This window comes from Salmo trutta, chromosome 37 (genome assembly GCF_901001165.1).
Source record: "Salmo trutta chromosome 37, fSalTru1.1, whole genome shotgun sequence".
Lineage (NCBI taxonomy): Eukaryota > Metazoa > Chordata > Actinopteri > Salmoniformes > Salmonidae > Salmo > Salmo trutta.
This window is the reverse complement of record NC_042993.1, coordinates 9,977,400-10,004,319: the sequence shown is the minus strand read 5'-3', so window position 1 is coordinate 10,004,319 and position 26,920 is coordinate 9,977,400. Positions and strand designations below refer to the sequence as shown.

The following is a 26,920-nucleotide window of genomic DNA, read 5'->3' as shown; positions in this document are numbered from 1 at the left end:
CGTGCTAATAGTTTATTTGTGACAATATGAACACTTTTCTAGTATGGCCAAGAAGTGACTATCAAAGGCTCATCTTCCCAGAACCAGTGACTCACTGGCTTAACTAATTAGCCTCAGGTATATACTCATGGCTGTTGCTGCTCCCCATATGGGACACCTCTGGAAACTCACCAGCAGTTAGCTGATCTATGTGAGTATCAATCAGCCATGAGAAAGACCTGTATATCTCACTGCAAATTCAAACTGCTACAATATTCAAAATAGTGCTGGAGACAAATATGAAAAACACAGAGGTAGTAAACGACCATGACTGACCAAACATGCTCAGTCCTTGACGGAGGTATTGAGGGCTCTCTGATGAATACATGGTTGAAAAGAGTCCTTTATGGTGTTTTTCCAAAAACGAGTCTCAATTAAAAAGGGTCCTTAAAAACGTCCCTTTACAACGTCAGATAAAAATCCATGTGTTGAAAAATTCATCAGTGATCCAAGATCGTATAGTGGATGGCAACAGTCCTCGATGGTGCCTGCATCTGACGCTTATCTTCAGATTGGCATCATCACGCACAACTTTCACTGCAATAGTCGCACTGCTATTATGATTTATCCGGTGGCGTACAGATATCTGGAAATGTTGATTTCTGATTAAAATAAAGTGCCAGGCGTATCGGTCAACAACATGAGACCAGCTCACCCGTTCATCGTTTCAGAATGCCGCATTCTCTGCGAGCAGCCTATTTGTTCACGCGCATTGACGATAACAATTCAATTTCCCCTGTGCAGAAAATGAAATACGGTGAATAACACAATGTAAAATAGATTGCCAACTAGTCAGTAGTCACAGGTTGCAACAGGATCCAGAAGATACGACAATACGTTAAATATCATCGGAGACGTATGTGCTCCTCTTGGTCTAATAACCCCTGATGCACCCTCGTCTGTTTGTTTACATTACTGGAGTGCTGCGGTCATGAATGGGTTAACTAGGCCTCACCCTCATCCACGGAGGAAATTGGCACATCAGTCCGAGACATACGCTATCCGCGCGGCCGTGTTCAACTTGTCTCTACACGTACTCGCTTCAGTCTAGCAGTGTAAAAATGGTAAAGGTTAGCAAATTGTTTAGGGCAGAAACGATCTCCGGAGTATTCGATCTATTGCATGTAGTCGACCAAGAATGTCTGACAGTGTCGTCCAAGCTAGCTAACATGAATTGCTAGCAGTGGATAGCAAGCTGGCTAGCTAGTTGTTATGCAAATGTTCAAAATGACAAAGCTATCAAATTCATCATCCTGCTAGATTTGTTAATTGAAAGGATTTGTATCTGTCTGAATCTATCAATCAAATGCGTATGCATCGGACCGTGTGTAACGTTATACACAACTACTAGTTAGCTGAATTAACACAGGCTAGCAGCAGCTATTTGCCGTCAAACTCCAGTGCAGGCTATGTTCAGCAACATCATGCGTTTACTTTGGATGTTCTTGCTGAACTTTGGAGGACAAGTGACAACCCCAATTGTTTATCTTACGTTAGCTGGCCACCACAGGCGGGGTTTATTGCAGTCTACGTTGACTCAAGTAGCACTGCAATTGTCAGTCAAAATAACCTGTTCTACTTCAAAATACAGCCGACAGGTTCAACTCGAGAAGGCAACACGAGCCTCATGTGCACCGGTCCAAATAACACCGTACCCTCCGGAACGCCCCTGGCCCTGCACCCGCAGAACAGAAACAGAAAGCAGTCAAAGAAACGCAGTTGTTGTCCTCATGTCACTACCCTTCCTTTACACAACAACAAAGGTCTGTTACTATTGTTTTTCTTCACACCATGAAACCACTTAAATTATTTGAGGAACAATGACTGCTGTGTACTAGATCTATAAGATGGTAGCTAAATTGACAAAAACCTGTCTGAATACGCCTGCATTTTTACTCCAAAAACCGTTAGCCACCTGCCTGTTTAGCCGTATGGTTTACAAACACTGTCAGCATCCAACATTGATATTCTATTGCTTTGGCACAAACTCATATTCAAAATGTAAAGTAACGTGAAATCGTATTCACCATCAATTAACTTTCTACCACACAAGGCGGATCATATGCAGGTGTGCGTAAAACTGGTAATCCATTTCCCATGTCCCACTGGCTCTCCAGTTGCTGGTTAAATCCAAATACCTTTTTTTTTTTTTTTTTTTTTGCAAGCTAGCCACCTATGCGCTACCCCACTAACGTTAATATTTTTTTAAACACCACCTTGGCCTCAGTCGGCTCCCACACACACCCCTGCCTCGTATCTATCAACGTCTCAAAAAGGTAATAGACTGAAAATACAGTTGGCAGAAGTATTTCACTCCAACGCTGTCATAAGCAGCAGCGATGGTGATAACTCGGACCCCAATGACAGAAAGTGGGGCGAGACCACAGCACTGTTCTGTGTTGGTTGCTGCTCCCCTTGGACCAAAGAAAACGACAGGATTGAGCTCAAAGGCAGGAAACCAAAGCGAGAGGCCAGCCGGTGATGCGCTGACACAGATCCGTGGAATCGGGGGCTTTATAGAAATAGCAGCTCGAGGTCCGGCGCGATCTCCGCCTGCAGCAGGTCACTTCGCGCGCGCCCACTCCTGTCCGTCAGCTCGGCAGGTGTTTGTAGTAGAAAAGTTATCGTATCATAACATCTCCTCACTTTAGCTCATCTCTCTTCCCCACGATTTCTCCTCTTTGGCTTCGTCTGGCCCTTTCTTTTTCCCTCCCTGTTCCTCTTGTTGTAAACTAGGCTGCCCCCTCTCGCTCTTTCAGTGTGTCAACCTCGCCCAACCGTGCCCCGCCCTTTCTCTTAATCTAAGCTCCGCCATTGGTCAAGGCAGCCCCCTGTCATCCCGCCGCCGTGACGGCTGATTGGTTCAAATATGCACTGGAATGTCAGTCATATGCAAATCTCACTGCAATGAAATAGAGCTCCTAAAAAATAACATATAAAATTGGGACATGACTTCGTATTGGCTGTTGTTATTCAATCCCACCGTGACGTATCTGGCGTTCATTTATTGGCTACAAAGCCCAAATTGCCCAACCTGCCTCACACCGCAATAATTACTTTACATAATCCCGCCCATGTCTCATCCCCATTGGTATATTTTAGGTAGTATGCCAGATTGATTGCAGAGCAAGCAAATCGAACAGAGACACTCAGATGGAGGACAACAATCGCTTGACAGAAGTTTAAATAAGGTCCCTCTCACCAAAAATAGTAAAAAAAACGACATGCAGTACCGACTTCGTCCATCTGCATAGGGGGCGCTCTAGAAATCAAACTCTTTCAAGTGTAGCTGTGAAGCAGTTTCCACAAGATAGCACAGCCACAACGTCAAAATTGGCACTATGGTAAAAATGTGTGAAAACAAACATTTGCTTTTTGGTCTTAATTTAAGGTTAAGGTTAGGCAAGGTTAGCAGTGTTGTTAAAGTGCAAATGACAAGTGTTTTAACTACTTTCTAGATATGAAACAAACAGACAATCGTATCAGTTAAAAATATAAAATTCCAAGTTTATGCTACAAAAAAACAACTTTTATAAAAGGTTTTAAAAATAGGTTCTATTTGACACAACATTCCATGAGGTACACTAAGGCATTGTTGGCAGAATAGATGGATGCAGTTCAATGCATGATTATAATTCACTAATACACTTCTTGGTAGTCCAAAAAATATTGCTATCAGGTTGAAAATCACAGCTGGCCTGGTACATTGTTTGCTGCCTCCATTCGGGAAGCACTGTTTTAGTTTCAATGACTCAATATTTTGGACAAAAACTGACAAATGTAACTAAGGCTGGTATGTCAATACAATCAAACTAGCAAGGGTAATGATCACAAGTCAGTCATAACGTGGCTAATAGACTAGCGTATCTATTTATGTAGCAATCTAAAAACACAGAGCCTAATGTTAGCTAACTAGCTAGCTGCTAGGAAGATGTCATGTCATGCCATTGGAGGAGTGGGTGAGTGACTTTTTCCCCTCATCGTTTTTCTGGTTTTCGGTGGCTTTTCACAGCTAGAGATGCAGGTGTCATTTGGTTAGCTAGCAAGAACTTGAATGACTGTCATCCAGTTAGCTAGCATATCTCTTGCGTTCGCAAATTCACTCCGGCTATCTAGCTAGCCTAGTGGTTAGAGTGTTGGGCCAGTAACTGAAAGGTTGCAAGATCGAATCCCCGAGCTGACAAGGTAAAAATATGTCGTTCTGCCCCTGAACAAGGCAGTTAACCCACTGTCCCCCGGGCGCCGAAGATGTGGATGTCGATTATGGCATTCCCCCGCACCTCTCTGATTCAGAGGGTGAAGAGAGTGAAGGAAAAGCAGCGAACAAGTGGTCAGCATATGTGGGAACTCCTTCAAGACTGTTGGAAAAGCATTCCTCAAGAAGCTGGTTTAGAGAATGCCAAGAGTGTGCAAAGCTATCATCAAGGCAAAGGGTGGCTACTTTGAAGAATCTCAAATATAAAATATATTTTTGTTTGTTTAACACTTTTTTGGTTACTACATGATTCCATATGTGTTATTTCATAGTTTTGAGGTCTTCCCTATTATTCTACAATTTAGAAAATAGTACAAATATTTTGGAATGAGTAGGTGTATCCAAACGTTTGACTGGTACTGTATGTTTTTATTAGGTTTTATTCACTGCAGTGTCTATTAATTGTCCAAACGCATGGCCGCTTTCCCACTCTATATTGCTATAGAATTTTCACAAATGCCTTACTATACATCGTTCCCAAACATTCTATTAATTTATGAAAACATGAAAATTACCATATCTAAGTGCTCACTTAGAATAATAAATAAAAAAGTGGAATATTCTTCCTGGGGGTGTATATGAACAGATTTTTAAAATAAAATGTAATGTTGCTAAAATGCTGTCAGTTACACTAAGGTTAGAGTTAGGTTTAAAATCACATTTTAAGATCAATTGTAGAAATAGGCAGGGTTTATGACTTTGTGGCTGTGGCAACTAGTGACAACCCAGTGAAGCATGTGAGACCACACTATCTGTATCTTTGGGCTTTTTGTTATTAAATGCATTAATAATATTTCCAGACAATTCCCTTCTGCATTCCAGGAATCATGTCATTTATCCTCTGAGTCTGTAGGGTTATTACAGTGTAATAACATCAACCAGTCATCTAGCATCATCTAATGTAGCCTACTCTCTGATGTTATAACTGCTGCTCAGTGCTCAGCCATGTTTTATTTATTTATTTATTTTATTTCACCTTTATTTAACCAGGTAGGCAAGTTGAGAACAAGTTCTCATTTACAATTGCGACCTGGCCAAGATAAAGCAAAGCAGTTCGACAACATACAAAAACACAGAGTTACACATGGAGTAAAACAACATACAATCAATGATGCAGTAGAAAAAAATAAGACTATATACAATGTGAGCAAATGATGTGAGATAAGGGAGGTAAAGGCAAAAAAATGCCATGGTGGCAAAGTAAATAAAGTATGGCAAGAAAAACACTGGAATGGTAGATTTGTAGTTTGAAGAAAGTTAAAAGTTAAAATATAAATAATATGGTGCAAAGGAGCAAAATAAATAAAATAAATAAATACAGTAGGGGAAGAGGTAGTAGTTTGGGCTAAATTAAAGATGTGTTTTATGACTCAGCAGTGCATACACACTCACCATGTGACTGAATTACAGGAACGCTAAAAAGAGACAGTATTGGTAATGAGTAATTAGCAGCATTAGAGAAGCTTAGAGGAACCAACGCTAGTGTCTTTTCCAACTAGACTACTATTCTACTACTTCTTCAACTAATTGCTCCACTACCATTGTGTTTTAGATAGTCAGTACAGGCAGCAGCAGCAGTTCTACATAATGGTAGTCATGAGCAGTATTACAAGTAGCCTAATGGTTGTGGAACGATGAAATCAGATGGTTGGACCCTTATTCACTCTATTCCAACATGTTATTTAACCACATGTGTACGCCACACACACACACACACACACACACACACACACACACACACACACACACACACACACACACACTGGCATGTAAACTGAGTGGTAAATTATTGAGTTGTTTGTGGAGCGGTTCTCTCATTTTCCGTGTCATTAGTCAGAGACGGAGAGGGGAGGCGAGCAATGATGTCATTTTCCACCATAAAAAGCCCATTCAATCCCAGAAAATCTATTTTGTAAATATTTCCATAGTGCAGCTTAACATCCCCCAGACTGACTTTTAAATGTGTGTGTGTATATGTTGAGCACACACATCATGTGCACACAACAAGCACACACGCTTTCTGACAGACACATGCACACCTGTACACACATACACAGTCACACTTACACACAAACCAGGACTGAGAAAGAAAATGAGTGGTGGAGGAGGAGAGAGTATCAGTGTAAAAATAGACCAACAGTCATTCTGTGTAGAGGGGAGGAGAGAGTATCAGTGTAAAAATAGACCAACAGTCATTCTGTGTAAAGGGGAGGAGAGAGTATCAGTGTAAAAATAGACCACCAGTCATTCTGTGTAGAGGGGAGGAGAGAGTATCAGTGTAAAAATAGACCAACAGTCATTCTGTGTAGAGGGGAGGAGAGAGTATCAGTGTAAAAATAGACCAACAGTCATTCTGTGTAAAGGGGAAGAGAGAGTATCAGTGTAAAAATAGACCAACAGTCATTCTGTGTAGAGGGGAGGAGAGAGTATCAGTGTAAAAATAGACCACCAGTCATTCTGTGTAGAGGGGAGGAGAGAGTATCAGTGTAAAAATAGACCACCAGTCATTCTGTGTAAAGGGGAGGAGAGAGTATCAGTGTAAAAATAGACCACCAGTCATTCTGTGTAGAGGGGAGGAGAGAGTATCAGTGTAAAAATAGACCAACAGTCATTCTGTGTAGAGGGGAGGAGAGAGTATCAGTGTAAAAATAGACCACCAGTCATTCTGTGTAGAGGGGAGGAGAGAGTATCAGTGTAAAAATAGACCACCAGTCATTCTGTGTAGAGGGGAGGAGAGAGTATCAGTGTAAAAATAGACCACCAGTCATTCTGTGTAGAGGGGAGGAGAGAGTATCAGTGTAAAAATAGACCACCAGTCATTCTGTGTAGAGGGGAGGAGAGAGGGAGGGAAAACAGAACTTCTCTTATGGGAGGAAGGGTGGAGAGGCCAGAGATGGGGGAGATGGATCACACACACACACACACACACACACACACACACACACACACACACACACACACACACACACACACAAACTACTAAGGGTACTGACTGCAACTCCTATTACTGGATAAAAGGTTGCCTATAGATGTCTACATATCATTTATCACTAAATACTGCTGCTAATAGAAAACTCATAACACGTGCAAACATACACACATTATGACAAATTGAGTGTGTTGGCCCAGTACATCTACACACAATTCTCACTAATAGCTGCAAATAGCATACTTCATAACACACAGTCTAAACTATGACACATAGTGTATCTAATACCCTCCAGCACAGTGTACATTTTATTTTAACTGGTCTGTTCACCTGTAAATCAGACACAAATACAATAGAGGGAGGGTCTAATCTCCCTCTTCTAGCCAGTCATCTCACAGGGATCTTTGGGAGCCAGCCAATAAGGTCACAGCGAGCGCTACTAGCTCAGATGAGGCAGATGTTGTTGTCATAGTAAACATCTTATATTAACCCTTCCAGAACCACTACTGAAAGACAGACTTACAGTATCTGCTCTCAGCTACTGTCAACAGCATCCTACCTTTTTGCTTAAATGAAAAACTCAGGATTTTTGTTGTTGAAAGATTCACTTTATCAACATTTAAATGGCAGTCGAAACAGCCTTATTCTTTGAAGTGGTCTAATCTGTCATTCATTGTATTGTCCATTCAGCTGGGATTTTCTCTCCAGTCTCTGAGGGAGTCGTTTCTGTCATGGGAATGCCCAAGCCTGTGGCATTAAGTGAACGGTTAAACTAATGGCCATTAGACCCGACCTCGATGAAAAAAGGGAGAGATTACAGCTTTGAAACTGCCCTGAGCTCTGACCATGTCAATACATATAAACCGCTACAGAGAGCGACAGAGGGAGAGAGGGGAAGTTACAGCCCTGTCACTGAGGGTACACTGTTATTAAACTACACTGAACAAAAATATAAACGCAGGCCACAATCAACAGCCTGATCAACTCTATGTGAAGGAGATGTGTCACGCTGCATGAGGCAAATGGTGGTCACCAGATACTGACTGGTTTTCTGATCCATGCCCCTACCTTTTTTTATTAAAGGTATCTGTGACCAACAGATGCATATCTGTATTCCCAGTCATGTGAAATCCATATAGGACCAAATGAATGTATTAAATGAACAGATTTTCTTCTATGAACTGTAACTCAGTAAAACCTTTGAAATTATTGCGTTTTATATTTTTGTTCGGTATATTTTGTGCGTAAAGCCTCTACAAGCCTGTTTTTACGAGTTTATAAATGCTTTCCTAACCCTAAATAATCTACAAGATCATATATCTGATGAACCAGAGATGAATATACACGTATTGTCATGTCTTTCTTTCATTGATCCCTAATAATCTAAACTGTTCCCTCCATATAGTCTGTCGAGACAATTGTAATTAAAGGTGCCACATTTAAAGGGATGGCTTTAGATAAATTGAATCAAAACTCAACAAGAAAATCTGTTGGTCGGCAAGTGGGTGGGTTTTCAGCGGTTGAATAAAATGTATTCAGCGCGGGCAGTGCAAGGGAACCAAGCCAGCAAAGCCTGTTATGTACCTGGCATAAGGTAAGTGTGAATACCAACTACTGAGAGTGCGTAGGAAAGGCATGCGTAGGAAAGGTATACATTTCCTATGTCTGAATTGGGCCCACAGTGATGATATAAAAATAAAAAGACTGCATGGGGGTTTTAAACATATGCAAGTTAAACAACAGTCATTTTGTTATGTAGGCTATGTGACACACATTTCTGTTTGGTAGGAAAGAATGTCGGGTAGGAACAAATGAAACAGCACGCGGGTGCAGACAGATCACAGAACAACAGGCAGGAAATACAAGAGATTATCAATAGACATTCAAGCCATTAAATTGAGGATAGACTAAACCTAGACTTATGAGATCACTTGGGCTGAATACTCCTCTAGCTCTGAGAGACCTAATAGATCACCATGCAGACTTGACTGAATAGTCACAAACCACTAGTCCTCCGGACATAATGAAAGGACATGGAGAGGAGAGTGTTGAAGTTAAAGGCAGAAAATCTGGAAAGAGAGAGACCCCCTCAGCTAAGCTTAACGATCTCCCTCTCCTGTCTGATTGGTGGAGCTCTGCCCTGTATCTGTGTAGGAGTTTGTTCTCATCGAACCAAAAGCTACATATTGAGGGACTGCATAATACTCTGTCTACAGGAATATCTTCACACTGTATGAGGTGTTTATCTATGCTGTGGGTGGGTGTGTGTCTGTGTGTTGATGTCCAGTTTCTCTGTGGGTGTTTCCTGTTCTCTGACATGAGGCTCTACGTGAAGTCCCTGACTTTCCACCCCCTCCAACACCCACCCTGACTCCCACTCTCACCTGGCATCACATATAGGGTCACGCCACAGTCTCTCTCTCTCTCCTCTTTCTCCCTCCAACACCCACCCTGACTCCCACTCTCACCTGGCATCACATATAGGGTCACGCCACAGTCTCTCTCTCTCTCCTCTTTCTCCCTCCAACACCCACCCTGACTCCCACTCTCACCTGGCATCACATATAGGGGCACGCCACAGTCTCTCTCTCTCTCCTCTTTCTCCCTCCAACACCCACCCTGACTCCCACTCTCACCTGGCATCACATATAGGGTCACGCCACAGTCTCTCTCTCTCTCCTCTTTCTCCCTCCAACACCCACCCTGACTCCCACTCTCACCTGGCATCACATATAGGGTCACGCCACAGTCTCTCTCTCTCTCCTCTTTCTCCCTCCAACACCCACCCTGACTCCCACTCTCACCTGGCATCACATATAGGGGCACGCCACAGTCTCTCTCTCTCTCCTCTTTCTCCCTCCAACACCCACCCTGACTCCCACTCTCACCTGGCATCACATATAGGGGCACGCCACAGTCTCTCTCTCTCTCTCTCTCTCTCTCCTCTTTCTCCCTCCAACACCCACCCTGACTCCCACTCTCACCTGGCATCACATATAGGGTCACGCCACAGTCTCTCTCTCTCTCCTCTTTCTCCCTCCAACACCCACCCTGACTCCCACTCTCACCTGGCATCACATATAGGGGCACGCCACAGTCTCTCTCTCTCTCCTCTTTCTCCCTCCAACACCCACCCTGACTCCCACTCTCACCTGGCATCACATATAGGGGCACGCCACAGTCTCTCTCTCTCTCCTCTTTCTCCCTCCAACACCCACCCTGACTCCCACTCTCACCTGGCATCACATATAGGGGCACGCCACAGTCTCTCTCTCTCTCCTCTTTCTCCCTCCAACACCCACCCTGACTCCCACTCTCACCTGGCATCACATATAGGGGCACGCCACAGTCTCTCTCTCTCTCCTCTTTCTCCCTCCAACACCCACCCTGACTCCCACTCTCACCTGGCATCACATATAGGGTCACGCCACAGTCTCTCTCTCTCTCCAACACCCACCCTGACTCCCACTCTCACCTGGCATCACATATAGGGTCACGCCACAGTCTCTCTCTCTCTCTCTCTCCTCTTTCTCCCTCCAACACCCACCCTGACTCCCACTCTCACCTGGCATCACATATAGGGGCACGCCACAGTCTCTCTCTCTCCTCTTTCTCCCTCCAACACCCACACTGACTCCCACTCTCACCTGGCATCACATATAGGGGCACGCCACAGTCTCTCTCTCTCTCCTCTTTCTCCCTCCAACACCCACCCTGACTCCCACTCTCACCTGGCATCACATATAGGGGCACGCCACAGTCTCTCTCTCTCTCTCTCTCCTCTTTCTCCCTCCAACACCCACCCTGACTCCCACTCTCACCTGGCATCACATATAGGGTCACGCCACAGTCTCTCTCTCTCTCCAACACCCACCCTGACTCCCACTCTCACCTGGCATCACATATAGGGTCACGCCACAGTCTCTCTCTCTCTCTCTCTCCTCTTTCTCCCTCCAACACCCACCCTGACTCCCACTCTCACCTGGCATCACATATAGGGGCACGCCACAGTCTCTCTCTCTCTCTCCTCTTTCTCCCTCCAACACCCACCCTGACTCCCACTCTCACCTGGCATCACATATAGGGGCACGCCACAGTCTCTCTCTCTCTCCTCTTTCTCCCTCCAACACCCACCCTGACTCCCACTCTCACCTGGCATCACATATAGGGGCACGCCACAGTCTCTCTCTCTCTCCTCTTTCTCCCTCCAACACCCACCTTGACTCCCACTCTCACCTGGCATCACATATAGGGTCACGCCACAGTCTCTCTCTCTCTCCTCTTTCTCCCTCCAACACCCACCCTGACTCCCACTCTAACCTGGCATCACATATAGGGTCACGCCACAGTCTCTCTCTCTCTCCTCTTTCTCCCTCCAACACCCACCCTGACTCCCACTCTCACCTGGCATCACATATAGGGTCACGCCACAGTCTCTCTCTCTCTCCTCTTTCTCCCTCCAACACCCACCCTGACTCCCACTCTCACCTGGCATCACATATAGGGGCACGCCACAGTCTCTCTCTCTCTCCTCTTTCTCCCGCCCACTTTCTCCCACTCCCCAAAGCCATCTCTCCCCCTCTCTCTCCTTCCTCCTACCAATCATTTGCTCTATCCAATTATAACTCCATTCTCCACCCTCCACAGTTACCACGGTAACAGTCATGTTGGGCACAGGTCCCCATGTCACTTGTGGAGACCAACGGCCCCCTGAACGCACCACAACACACCCCACCCTCCACCTGGCCTCTGTGTCTTCCCTAGAGACAGAGCGCTATGATGTCATCTATTCGTGAGTAATCAAATCATGGAATTCGGCTTGTGTAAAAAGGCAGAACTAGTGTGTGTCACGCCATCCTGAAGCTTTCCTGAGACCATGAGCCGTGTGTGTTTCAGTGTGTGATCCAGCCTGCTCAGACAAATCATGGACATGGGTACAAGAGATGCTCAGTGTTCTTCAGTACACACATATCCACCATCGACAGTCGAGCTCTTTATCGTCTGTTATTTTCAGACACAGGACACATGCGCACTAACATTGAGCATTACCCTGTTCCAGAGCACAGTACTTCTCCTGTTCCCACTCCCTAGCCACTGATCTAGGATCAACTCAACATTGTCAAATCCTAACCTTAACCATTATTGGGGGGAACACACCAAACTGACTCCAGATCAGCGTCTAGGTGCACCATCGTCCCCTGTCCCTGTTCCGTGGCTGAGATGTAATGTGTGTGTTTGTCCACCTGGAGGCAGTATGAGCCAGCAGATAAAGCACCAGCAGACGGATAGAGCCATGCCAGACAGCCTGGGAAAACACTCCAGCAGGAGAGAGAGGAGGAGAGCGGGAAGATAGATGTTCGACCTCACTAAAATAAAAACTCCTCTCCTAAAGTAAAGCTAAGTCTAACTTAGGTTGGAGAGCACCTGTACTTCAGAGGAACATTAAAAATGTACTTTTTAGACCCCCCCCCCCAAAAAAAAATATGTTTTATGAAGTACAATAGTGACGCATAAGCTTGCCCTTGTGTATTTGACTATATATACATGGTAATATAACTATCATGATATGAATGAGTGTTAGTCTATCCAGATGTGTGGTAGTCTGTTGCCATGGTCTGGGAGCCAGTGCGGGGCTTTAAGTGTTACGTAAAGGGGGGAGGGGGGTTGTTATTCCCGGGGATCTGTATCCGGGTAGACCAGGATGGCGAGAGGGAGAGGAGGAGACTGCAGTGCGATGGAGCGAAGGGTTAACATGGAGAATGGGAGCTTTTTGTGGTTTGGGAAAGGCAGAGCAAGACAGAGAAAGGAGAGGGGAAGAGATGGGTCTCCAGTTGCTTTTCCTGAGTGTGTGTGTATAAGTGAGTGCCCTGTGTTGGGTGTGTGTGTATAAGTGAGTGCCCTGTGTTGGGTGTGTATGTGTATAAGTGAGTGCCCTGTGTTGGGTGTGTGTGTGTATAAGTGAGTGCCCTGTGTTGGGTGTGTGTGTATATAAGTGAGTGCCCTGTGTTGGGTGTGTGTGTATAAGTGAGTGCCCTGTGTTGGGTGTGTGTGTATAAGTGAGTGCCCTGTGTTGGGTGTATGTGTATAAGTGAGTGCCCTGTGTTGGGTGTGTGTGTGTATAAGTGAGTGCCCTGTATTGGGTGTGTGTGTATAAGTGAGTGCCCTGTATTGGGTGTGTGTGTATAAGTGAGTGCCCTGTGTTGGGTGTGTATGTGTATAAGTGAGTGCCCTGTATTGGGTGTGTGTGTGTATAAGTGAGTGCCCTGTATTGGGTGTGTGTGTGTATAAGTGAGTGCCCTGTATTGGGTGTGTGTGTGTATAAGTGAGTGCCCTGTATTGGGTGTGTGTGTATAAGTGAGTGCCCTTTATTGGGTGTGTGTGTGTATAAGTGAGTGCCTTGTATTGGGTGTGTGTGTATAAGTGAGTGCCCTGTGTTGGGTGTGTGTGTGTATAAGTGAGTGTCCTATGTTGGGTGTGTGTGTGTATAAGTGAGTGTCCTATGTTGGGTGTGTGTGTGCGTGGCGTGCCCGTGCTGCATCTGTGTGTGTGTTTGTGCCGGGCCAGCCCCGGTGGTGTGTGTGTGTGTGTGTGTGTGTGTGCCCGCCTGGTGTTGGGTAGATGTGTGTGAAGGCGCTAAGCCCAGTCAGGCTGGCCGTGAAGCACTGACTATCCAGATTTCACCTCATAATCACAGAGAAAGCTGGAGTTTCCATTGCAAATCTGTTTTTCATTTGGCTCTGTGAGAAACTAACGGGGCCTACTAACAAACACAGGGCTGAGAAGGATCATTTAGTTGTAATAGACTCTGTATGAAGCATGCACCAACCACACACACAGTCCTAACCTCACTACAAAAGGTTCATTCATGCTACATACAGTAGATTTGTATTCCAGAAAGTAATGGCATAACCTTGTTTGACCTGGCCTCGCCAGAACTAGGCTACGGCTGTAGGTGGTCACTTTAAAGGTGGAGCACATAGCCGAACTAGAATAAGAAGTGAAACCGTTGATTTGAATTATTTAGAGAACAGTCAGATTCTGAAATCAAAATGTTAGAGTAGGCATGTCAAAATGGGAATGTAATGTAGAGGCCTAAGTTGTTTATCAGAATACTATTTATGCTTCCATGTTGTTCCATATGATGAGCCCTTAGGAGGTAATAAAGCCTGAGAAAAACACAGTTGCCATGACTTTGTGTGATGTGTATTTCGTGCTGGGTTCTGTGGTAATATTAACAGTACAAACTTGGAAATAAAGATTTGACCCCGAACACTTCAACGTCAACTACAAATCAATTTAGAGAGCAAAACATCATATTTTTGTCTTGCGTTCATGTTCAAATGTTAACTAAAATGTCAGAGATGAACCGAAAGAGGCACTGACTGCGAAGGGAAGGGGAACTGCGTAGCGCCAGCTTCTATTTGTACTGCATGTTGTGTGCGTGTACATCGGTGTATGGGAGTGTTTGCTTTGTTGCCATGGCAACAGACATTTTGGCACGTACACATCATTTCCGGTGTTCGATGATTGATGCGTGGTTGCGCACACACACACACACACACACACACACACACAAACACTACTTACAATGCATCATGCACATATGACATACTTTTCCCTTTTATCCCCTTGCCCTCCATCTCATCCTTTTCTCACATAGTCTCTCAATGGTTCTATCAATTTTACAGCACTACCCTCTGCTCTGACATTGACCCTCTTGCACCCTTTGTAAAATGAACTTTGAGTTACAAACACACACGCACAGTCCCTGAATCCAGAGTTCCGTCTGAGTTTGAGAGTGGTTACATTTCCCAGCTCCATCCCTCAGCTCAACAAACCGAGTGGCAGGGCTACTGTTGGGCTGAAACACAAATCCCAGATTGTGGCTTTAAAGTGTGTGTGACGATAATAAATGTGAATAAATGGAACATTGTATTGGACGAGTGGAAGGAGGAGTAGAAACAGGGGAAGGAAGCTGCAGAAAACTCATCCTTCTGTCTCACTTCTCCAACAGAGTTCAATCTAATTTACCTGACTCACTCCTCCTCTCTCACATATCACCTCTAGCCAAAGCTGGAGTTCTACCAACTAACTCAATGGTACAGCCATTCAGTAGAGAATGGGGGGGGGGGGGGGGGGGGGAATCATCTTATGAGTAACCTGCCCAGTGTGTTATAAAAAAAATATATATAAACACAACATGTAGTGTTGGTCCCATGTTTCATGAGCTGAAATAAAAGATCCCTGAAATGTTCCATACGCACAAAATTATTATTTCTCTCAAATTTGGTGCCCAAATTTGTTTACATCCCTGTTAGTGAGCATTTCTGCTTTGCCAAGATAATCTGTCCACCTGACAGGTGTGGCAAATCAAGAAGCTGTTTAAACAGCATGATCATTACACAGTTGCACCTTGACCTGGGGACAATAAAAGGCCACTTCTAAAATGTGCAGTTTTGTCAATTGGCATGCTGACTGCAGGAATGGCCACCAGAGCTGTTGCCAGAGAATTTAATGTCAATTTCTCTACCATAAGCCGCCTTGTTTTAGAGAATTTGGCAGTACGTCCAACCGGCCTCACAACCGCAGACCACGTGTAACCATGCCAGCCCAGGAACTCCACATCCAGCTTCTTCACCTGCGGGATCGTCTGAGACCAGCCACCCAGTCACCTAGAAAGATGTTGAAACTGAGGAGTATTTCTGTGTGTAATAATGCCCTTTTGTGGGGAAAACCTCATTCTGATTGGTTGAGCCTGGTTCCCAGATTAGGGCCTAATTAATTGATTTAAATTGACTGATTTCATTATATGAACTGTAACTCAGTAAAATCGTTGAAATTGTTCAATGTTGCGTTTATATTTCTGTTCAGTGTATACAGTTGAAGTCGGAAGTTTACATACACTTAGGGATGGAGTCATTAAAACTCATTTTTCAACCACTCCACAAATTTCTTGTTAACAAACTATAGTTTTGGCAAGTCGGTTAGGACATCTACTTTGTGCATGACACAAGACATTTTTCCAACAATTGTTTACAGACAGATTATTTCACTTATAATTCACTGTATCACAATTCCAGTGGGTCAGAAGTTTACATACACTAAGTTGACTGTGCCTTTAAACAGCTTGGAAAATTCCAGAAATGATGTCATGGCTTTAGAAGCTTCTGATAGGCTAATTGACATTATTTGAGTCAATTGGAGGTGTACCTGTGGATGTATTTCAAAGCCTACCTTCAAACTCAGTGCCCCTTTGCTTGACATCATGGGAAAATCAAAAGAAATCAGACAAGACCTCAGAAAATACATTGTAGACCTCCACAAGTCTGGTTCATCCTTGGGAGCAATTTCCAAATGCCTGAAGGTACCATGTTCATCTGTACAAACAATAGTACGCAAGTATAAACACCATGGGACCACGCAGCCGTCATACCGCTCAGGAAGGAGACGCGTTCTGTCTCCTAGAGATGAATGTACTTTGGTGCGAAAAGTGCAAATCAATCCCAGAACATCAGCAAAGGACCTTGTGTAGATGCTAGAGGAAACAGGTAAAAAAGTATCTATATCCACAGTAAAACCAGTCCTATATCGACATAACCTGAAAGGCCGCTCAACAAGGAAGAAGCCACTGCTCCATAACCGGCATAAAAAAGCCAGACTACGGTTTTGGAGAAATGTCCTCTGGTCCGATGAAACAAAAATGGAACTGTTTGGCCATAATGACCATCGTTATGTTTGGAGGAAAAAAGGGGAGGCTTGCAAGCCGAAGAACACCATCCCAACTGTGAAGCACAGGGGTGGCAGCATCATGTTGTGGGGGTGCTTTGCTGCAGGAGGGACTGGTGCACTTCACAAAATAGATGGCATCATGAGGTTCGAAAATTATGTGGATATATTGAAGTCAGGAAGTTAAAGCTTGGTCGCAAATGGGTCTTCCAAATGGACAATGACCCCAAGCATACTTCCAAAGTTGTGGCAAAATGGATTAAGGACAACAAAGTCAAGGTATTGGAGTGGCCATCACAAAGCCTTGACCTCAAGCCTATAAAATATTTGTGGGCAGAACTGAAAAGGCATGTGCGAGCAAGGAGGCCTACAAACCTGACTCAGTTACACCAGCTCTGTTAGGAGGAATGGGCCAAAATTCACCCAACTTATTGTGGGAAGCTTGTTGAAGGCTACCTGAAACGTTTGACCCAAGTTAAACAATTTAAAGGCAATGCTACCAAATACTAACTGAGTGCATGTAAACTTCTGACCCACTGGGAATGTGATGAAAGAAATAAAAGCTGAAATAAATCATTCTCTCTACTATTATTCTGACATTTCACATTCTTAAAATTAAGTGGTGATCCTAACTGACCCAAGATAGGGAATTTTTACTAGGATTAAATGTCAGGAATTGTGAAAAACAGAGTTTAAATGTATTTTGCTAAGGTGTATGTAAACTTCAGAGTTCAACTGTATAATGTCACTTTTATCTGCAATATGTTAGGCTATTTGTTATGTGTGTGTAGCAGTTTTACACTCAAAGCTCATCGTAACTACGCAGTAAGCACACACATAGTTTCTCGCTGATAACCTCATGCACAAACAAGAACTCACACCCTCTTTCTCTCAAGAGAGAGAAAACACCCACATACACTTGTCTCGCAAAGACAGACAAATAGCTAGACCTACAACACATACAATCACACACACACTGAATACAACAACAGGCCATCTAAATGTCATACTGCTCCAGCACAGATGGAGAAATGTTGATTCATTGTTTATTGATCACATACAGACACACACACACACACACACAGAGAGAAAGAGAGCCCACACAGGAGCATGAAGCACAGAGGATTCTTTACACACCCACATGCACTCTGGCACTGTAACGTGCGCATGCAAACACAACTCTAAAATGGACGAGCCCAACGCAAATCACTCAAAAATACCTCCCAGACCTTATTTTACCCCTTCATACTAGACAACATGACACAGACACACACGCTCAAACACTCACACACACAATGCGTCATTGATAAGTGGCGTGAGTAGATAATAGCCTTTGGGGAAAGGCAGCTAACAAAACCATCCCTCCGTCTCTTTAGACACACCCACCTCTGGTTCTCCTGTGGGAATACCTCCTGTCAATACTGTCCTATTGTTTATTACTGACACACACACACACACACACACACACCTCTGGTTCTCCTGTGGGATTACCTCCTGTCAATACTGTCCTATTGTTTATTACTGACACACACACACACACACACACACACACACACACACACACCTCTGGTTCTCCTGTGGGATTACCTCCTGTCAATACTGTCCTATTGTTTATTACTGACACACCCACACACACACACACACACACACACACACACACACACACACACACACCTCTGGTTCTCCTGTGGGATTACCTCCTGTCAATACTGTCCTATTGTTTATTACTGACACACACACACACACACACACACCTCTAGTTCTCCTGTGGGATTACCTCCTGTCAATACTGTCCTATTGTTTATTACTGACACACACACACACACACACACACACACACACACACACACACACACACACACACACACACACACACACACACACACACACACACACACACACACACACACCCACCTCTGGTTCTCCTGTGGGATTACCTCCTGTCAATACTGTCCTATTGTTTATTACTGACACACACACACACACACACACACACACACACACACACACACCTCTGGTTCTCCTGTGGGATTACCTCCTGTCAATACTGTCCTATTGTTTATTACTGACACACACACACACACACACACACACACACACACACACACACACCTCTGGTTCTCCTGTGGGATTACCTCCTGTCAATACTGTCCTATTGTTTATTACTGACACACACACACACACACACACACACACACACACACACACACACACCTCTGGTTCTCCTGTGGGATTACCTCCTGTCAATACTGTCCTATTGTTTATTACTGACACACACACACACACACCTCTGGTTCTCCTGTGGGATTACCTCCTGTCAATACTGTCCTATTGTTTATTACTGACACACACACACACACACACACACACACACACACACACACACACACACACACACACACACACACACACACACACACACACACACACCTCTGGTTCTCCTGTGGGATTACCTCCTGTCAATACTGTCCTATTGTTTATTACTGACACTGACACACACACACACACACACACACCAGAATGGTAGAACTGACCGTACTGGTGCAGTGGTAGCCTACATACTGTATCCTAACTGGGACTGTACCCCAAATTACAGTCAGACGGCACTGCAGAGATGGGACTGAGAGGATTCATGTCAGTAGCATTCTCTCAAAGACAAAACCCCAAATGTCATTCATCCTCCCATCCTCTCTTTCAGAGGCCTTCCCCACTCTCTATCTAAACCCAGTCTCAAACAATGATGACACACACACACCCAGCGAGAGATGGTGGAAACGGTCCGTATGTGGCCTACATTACATACAGTATATCCTGTATTTTATACCCATTTAAACTGAACTGATTTCCCTACTCTGACCCAACAGTCAACGACCAGCCCTTCCTTGTTACTGTACGCCTTGGGTCAGTGCTATCCGGGATCTTTGGGATGTCCCTAACCTAAACCTAACCTTAATCCCTACTGTTACCCTAACCCTAACCTTAACCCCTACTGTTACCCTAACCCTAACCTTAACCCCTACTGTTACCCTAACCCTAACCTTAACCCCTACTGTTACCCTAACCCTAACCTTAACCCCTACTGTTACCCTAACCCTAACCTTAATCCCTACTCTTACCCTAAACCTAACCTTAATCCCTACTGTTACCCTAAACCTAACCTTAACCCCTACTGTTACCCTAACCCTAACCTTAACCCCTACTGTTACCCTAACCCTAACCTTAACCCCTACTGTTACCCTAACCCTAACCTTAACCCCTACTGTTACCCTAACCCTAACCTTAACCCCTACTGTTACCCTAACCCTAACCTTAACCCCAACTGTTACCCTAACCCTAACCTTAACCCCTACTGTTACCCTAACCCTAACCTTAACCCCTACTGTTACCCTAAACCTAACCCTAACCCCTACTGTTACCCTAACCCTAACCTTAACCCCTACTGTTACCCTAACCCTAACCTTAACCCCTACTGTTACCCTAACCCTAACCTTAATCCCTACTGTTACCCTAAACCTAACCTTAATCCCTACTGTTACCCTAAACCTAACCTTAATCCCTACTGTTACCCTAACCCTAACCTTAATCCCTACTGTTACCCTAAACCTAACCTTAATCCCTACTGTTACCCTAACCCTAACCTTAACCCCTACTGTTACCCTAACCCTAACCTTAATCCCTACTGTTACCCTAACCCTAACCTTAACCCCTACTGTTACCCTAACCTTAACCCCTACTGTTACCCTAACCCTAACCTTAATCCCTACTGTTACCCTAAACCTAACCATAATCCCTACTGTTACCCTAACCCCTACTGTTACCCTAACCCCTACTGTTACCCTAACCCTAACCTTAATCCCTACTGTTACCCTAACCCCTACTGTTACCCTAACCCCTACTGTTACCCTAACCCTAACCTTAATCCCTACCATAACCTAAAGTATTTTAAAATGCCAACTTCAATGGGGTAGGGAGGTCCCAAGGAGCAAGGAGAGCACGGACCATAAACCCTGCTGAACAGACCAGACATCCCAGTACCTTCCCTTCACTAATGGTCACTAAACTCATTCTGTTTGACGAGAGAAATGACCTGCCCAAAAGTCAATCCCTGTTCCATAAATGTGAATTTGGTGGAAAATGAAACTAGGTAACCATTTTCATGTTGCTGCTACAACAACCAGCGCATTCACGTTTCAAAAACTCTTCCATTTCACGATGCCAACCTAGGTCCTCGCCTGGAGTTAAACACAATAATCAAAGCATAGTAGTCGCATTAAATAATCAGAACATTATAATCATATCAGCTCTCACCCCCCTGCATCCCTCTCCCTGTTCCTCTACTCAAATCTCATCCCTCTCAGTTCCTCTACCCCATTTCATCCCTCCCCTGTTCCTCTACTCAAATCTCATCCCTCCCCGTGCCTCTACCCAAATCTCATCCCTCCCCTGTTCCTCTACCCCATCTCATCGCTCCCCCTGTGCCTCTACCCCATCTCATCCCTCCCCCTGTTCCTCTACCCCATCTCATCCCTCCCCCTGTTCCTCTACCCCATCTCATCCCTCCCCTTTACCTCTACCCCATCTCATCCCTCCCCCTTTACCTCTACCCCATCTCATCGCTCCCCCTGTTCCTCTACCCCATCTCATCGCTCCCCCTGTTCCTCTACCCCATCTCATCCCTCCCCTTTACCTCTACCCCATCTCATCGCTCCCCCTGTTCCTCTACCCCATCTCATCCCTCCCCTTTACCTCTACCCCATCTCATCCCTCCCCCTGTTCCTCTACCCCATCTCATCCCTCCCCCTGTTCCTCTACCCCCATTTAATCCCTCCCCCCTGTTCCTCTACCCCATCTCATCCCTCCCCCTGTTCCTCTACCCCCATTTAATCTCTCCCCCCTGTTCCTCTACCCCTATTTAATCTCTCCCCCCTGTTCCTCTACCCCCATTTAATCCCTCCCCCCTGTTCCTATTCCCCATCTCATCCCTCCCCTGTTCCTCTACCCCATCTCATCCCTCCCCCTGTTCCTCTACCCCCATTTAATCCCTCCCCCCTGTTCCTATTCCCCATCTCATCCCTCCCCCTGTTCCTCTACCCCCATTTAATCCCTCCCCCTGTTCCTATTCCCCATCTCATCCCTCCCCCTGTTCCTATTCCCCATCTCATCCCTCCCCCTGTTCCTCTACCCCATCTCATCCCTCCCCCTGTTCCTATTCCCCATCTCATCCCTCCCCCTGTTCCTATTCCCCATCTCATCCCTCCCCCTGTTCCTCTACCCCATCTCATCCCTCCCCTGTTCCTCTACCCCATCTCATCCCTCCCCCCTGTTCCTATTCCCCATCTCATCCCTCCCCCTGTTCCTCTACCCCATCTCATCCCTCCCCCTGTTCCTATTCCCCATCTCATCCCTCCCCCTGTTCCTCTACCCCATCTCATCCCTCCCCCTGTTCTTCTACCCCATCTCATCCCTCCCCCTGTTCCTATTCCCCATCTCATCCCTCCCCCTGTTCCTCTACCCCATCTCATCCCTCCCCCCTGTTCCTATTCCCCATCTCATCCCTCCCCCTGTTCCTCTACCCCATCTCATCCCTCCCCCTGTTCCTATTCCCCATCTCATCCCTCCCCCTGTTCCTATTCCCCAATCTCATCGCTCCCCCTGTTCCTACCCATACCCTCCCCATGTCCTCTCACCCATCTCATCCCTCCCCCTGTTCCTCTACCCCATCTCATCCTCCCCCCTGTTCCTATTACCCCATCTCATCCCTCCCCCTGTTCCTCTACCCATCTCATCCCTCCCCCTGTTCCTATTACCCCATCTCATCCCTCCCCCTGTTCCTCTACCCCATCTCATCCCTCCCCTGTTCCTCTACCCCATCTCATCCCTCCCCCTGTTCCTCTACCCCATCTCATCCCTCCCCCTGTTCCTATTCCCCATTTCATCCCTCCCCCCTGTTCCTATTCCCCATCTCATCCCTCCCCCTGTTCCTATTTCCCCATCTCATCCCCCCCCTGTTCCTATTCCCATCTCATCCCTCCCCTGTTCCTATTCCCCATCTCATCCCTCCCCCTGTTCCTATTCCCCATCTCATCCCTCCCCCTGTTCCTATTCCCCATCTCATCCCTCCCCCTGTTCCTCTACTCCCCATCTCATCCCTCCCCCTGTTCCTCTACCCCCATCTCATCCCTCCCCCCTGTTCCTCTACCCATCTCATCCCTCCCCCTGTTCCTATTCCCCATCTCATCCCTCCCCCTGTTCCTCTACCCCATCTCATCCCTCCCCTGTTCCTATTCCCCATCTCATCCCTCCCCCTGTTCCTCTACCCCCATCTCATCCCTCCCCCTGTTCCTATTCCCCATCTCATCCCTCCCCCTGTTCCTCTACCCCATCTCATCCCTCCCCCTGTTCCTATTCCCCATCTCATCCCTCCCCCTGTTCCTCTACCCCATCTCATCCCCCCCCTGTTCCTCTACCCCATCTCATCCCTCCCCCTGTTCCTCTACCCCATCTCATCCCTCCCCCTGTTCCTCTACCCCATCTCATCCCTCCCCCTGTTCCTATTCCCCATCTCATCCCTCCCCCCTGTTCCTCTACCCCATCTCATCCCTCCCCCTGTTCCTCTACCCCATCTCATCCCTCCCCCTGTTCCTATTCCCCATCTCATCCCCTGTTCCTCTACCCCATCTCATCCCTCCCCCTGTTCCTCTACCCCATCTCATCCCTTCATGTCCAGGCTGTCTCCCAGTGTGTCTCACCTGTCCCAGGGCGTCCCATGATGATGTCTTTGCATGGTGTGGGGTGCAGGTTCTCTGCAGGCAGTATGACGGGCAGCAGGGCTGTAGGAGAGGGGTGACAGGCCACTGGCTGCTGAACCTCCCCCCCAAACGAGCCTGTCGTCTCTGTCCTACCACCCCCCTCCCCTGGGCTGGCTGGGTTGGTGAGAGGGGGTCCCGAAGAGGGGAGCGTGGTGGAGATGGAGATGCAAGCCAAAGCTGGGTAACCGGGGGTGATGGAGGTCAGGGAGGGCGGAGCGGATGACACCAGCACTAGGGTGGGGGTGGGGCTCTGGAGGAGGACGGTGCCGTTGGTTGCCGCGGCAGCAGCAGCGTTGATGGGTACAGGGACTTGGAGAGTGGAGACAGGCTGGGGAGTAACGCTGTTAAGACTCTTAGGATCACCTACTTCCCCCCCCCCACGGCCTAACGGACGCTCTGTGAACTTGGCCAGAGGAACCTCCGGATTCCGCACGATCACCGGAGAGTCCCGCAAGGCCTGCTGGGATGTGGGGTGGAAACGGCGGGGGCCTGAGTCTGGAGGGGAGGGGGGAGTTGGGGACACCAGGAGGGGAGGAGGGGAGGTGGCGGGGGAGGAGGGGGGCCGGCTGGTTGGTGTGCTCACCCTTCGGGGACAGGAGAAGGTGGGTGTGTAAGCGTGAGTGTGTGCTGGGGCCTGGGGGGAAAGGACGGGGAACGAGGCAGGGTTCAGGTCCCCCTGCTCCAGCTCAGGTTTGGGGGGGTAGTCGTGGTGGGGGTGGGAGGAGGGAGGAGGGGGAGGAGGAACGTCTGTTTTGCGTTTGCTGGGGCTCATGGGGACAGTGAAGGTCAGGTTAGTGTGGAAGGACGGCTGGACCCCTGAGGTATGCCTCTCCCTCTCTGCCCCTCCAGGGGTGCCCAGCTTTCCCCCCGTGGCACTGGGGTGTCTGTGTCTGCGAGGAGGGGGGAGGACGGAGGAGGCAGTGATGGGGGAGAAGTTGGCGGGACGGAATCCGAAGAGGGGGGAGGGTGAGGGCGAGGGTGCGGGGGAGAAAGGGGACTGGTTGGAGATGGGGGAGAAGGAGGGGGTCCCAGAGTGAGAGCTGCCCAGAGACACCAGCATTGTGGCTGCCTCACACTCGTCAAAGTCAAACCTGGAGAAGTCATGGGGGAGGAGGGAGGGCAGCACCAGCCGAGGGCGGGAGTCTCCTCTACTGCTGGCCTCGCTGCTGTCTCTGGACGTCTCATCCCAGTCAAACCCACGCAGGTCCGAGGGGGTGACCGTCCCTGAACTGCTCCCCCCTCCTCCTCCTCTCCCCCTGTCCCTCTCTCCCCCTCCTCCCGCTCCCTCCATCTCTTTAGTTCTCATGGAGAGGTGGCGTGAGCAGTAGCCTCGTCTCTGGGACTCCTTCATACAGCCCTCTCTGGAACAGAGGCGTCTCCACTGTTTGCCGTTGAACTTCTTGCGGATACCATTAGGGGTGCACACCACGTCCCCCTTCTTGTACTTCTGCAGGGCGGCCGACAGGGGGGTGCGGGAGCGCGAGGAGGAGGCTGAGGAGGAGGTAGACCCCCCTCCAGGGGTAGGGGTGGGGATCTGGGAGGGGGTCTTGTCCAGGGGGACCAGGGTGCTCTTGGAAGGGGGTAGGTGTGGTGGGGGGGTCATGCCCAGGGCCTCAGGGCCAGGCAAGGTGAGGGAGGACAGGTGAGAGCCCAGTGGCGTGCCCAGGCCCTGGACCAGGTGTTGGGAGGAGGGGTAGCTGTGCCCCCCGAGGAGGGGCTTGGAGAGGATGTGGCGATGCTGGGTGCCCATACTGAACCTAGACATCTCCATGTCCTCCTCTGGTGTTTGGGGCTGTTTCTGTCTCTCTTGTTCCCTCTCTTGTTCTCTCTCTTTGTCAGGGTAACCCTCTCCAGTGCTGGCGACAACGCTGGTCGTTACCAACGAGGAGGGGTGGGGGGGGATGTTTCCATAGTGATGCCCCCCCACCACCCCAGCTGGAGAGAAGCTGTGCACCAACCTCGCCCCCCCTCCCATCGGCCCACCCAGCGCCATCCCAATACTCAGCTGGCACACCTCCCTCTCCACCTCCATCTCCTCCCTCCTCTCCCTCTCCTCCCTCTCTCTCTCCCTCTCCCTCTCTCTCCCCCCTTCTGGGTGAGGCAGTTCCCAGGGGGGAGTCAGCAGCCTCAGGCTCTGTCTGGACACCCATACAGCCTGGGCCTGCACCCTCCTCCTCTCCTCCTCCATCCCTCTCTCCTCCTCCCTCCCTCCATTCTCCAGCGCCTCTGGATCCTCACACAGTAGCACCCTGTAGGGGAACAACACGGCAGGGTGGGGGTCTACCTGGGACAGCACTCCTTCTCTGTATAGCTGAGGTGTCCCCTGTTCACCTCCATCACGCCCCCCTCCCCCTCTGAAAGGCACACATACGCGTGTCCCGATGGCCATGGACGCCGTGCCGGGTGGGGGGGCGTCCAGGATGAACTCCACGCTCGTCTCCTCTCCCTCCGGGTGTGCGGTCCCCCCCTGAAAGGGGTAACAGAGTATCCCCTCCTCCCCCTGCAGCTGGATATCAGCGCTGCCCCCACTCACCCGCCGCACCACCCCAGCCCTGAACATAGGAGACAGGGGTCCATCCTTCTCTCTCTCCCTCCCACCTTGCTCTCCGTTAAGTCTGTCTCTCCATCGACAGCGGGCTAGAACTCTCTGGTTCTTCAGGCCTTTGGCCAGGGCATCCGCCCCGGACATACTGCCCTTTCTGTGGCTCTGGTTGGGGCCGGGGCCGGGCTGGGAGGTAGTAGCAGAGTAGGGGGCTCTACCAGGGCTGGTAATGGGCTGGGAGTTCACCTCCAGATCGTGCTCGCTGGCTGTATCCGTGGATACGGAGCGTACTGAGTTAGGGGCCCCCTCTGCCTCTGTCTCCCCACCCTGGGGGTCTCTCTCTCTGTCCTGGGGGGCCACACTGCCATTGTTGGGCCCTATGGAGGCCCCTGTCATCCCCTGTTCCCCCGGGCCATGGCTGTGGCTGCTAGCGGCTACCTTCCTCTCCTCATTGGACACACTGGGGGCTAGCGAGAGGCTGACTGAGCTGCTGCTATGGCTGTTACTAATGCTGTTACTAATGCTGTTACTAATGCTGTTACTAATGCTGTTACTAATGCTGTTACTGTTACTAATGCTGTTACTAATGCTGTTACTAATGCTGTTAATACCATTAATAG

At 47.8% G+C, this 26,920-nt stretch overlaps 1 protein-coding gene and 1 long non-coding RNA gene across 3 annotated transcripts in view; both read right to left on the bottom strand.

The window, feature by feature from the left end:
- The window catches only part of LOC115177039 (protein capicua homolog), a 49,445-nt gene extending 23,619 nt beyond the window's left edge, over nt 1-25,826 (bottom strand). For both annotated transcript variants that reach the window (XM_029737497.1, XM_029737498.1), the window contains exon 1: nt 23,699-25,826. In XM_029737497.1, the coding sequence (XP_029593357.1) occupies nt 23,699-25,790 (2,092 nt within the window). In that variant the 5' untranslated portion in view covers nt 25,791-25,826. The remainder of the gene's footprint in view (nt 1-23,698) is intronic.
- Nucleotides 17,797-18,584, bottom strand: LOC115177040 (uncharacterized). Its single transcript, XR_003872319.1, has 2 exons — nt 18,441-18,584; nt 17,797-18,358 (listed from the first exon to the last, which is right to left on the bottom strand). It is a non-coding gene; the product is annotated as an uncharacterized LOC115177040 (long non-coding RNA).
- Nucleotides 25,827-26,920: the final 1,094 nt, after the last annotated feature.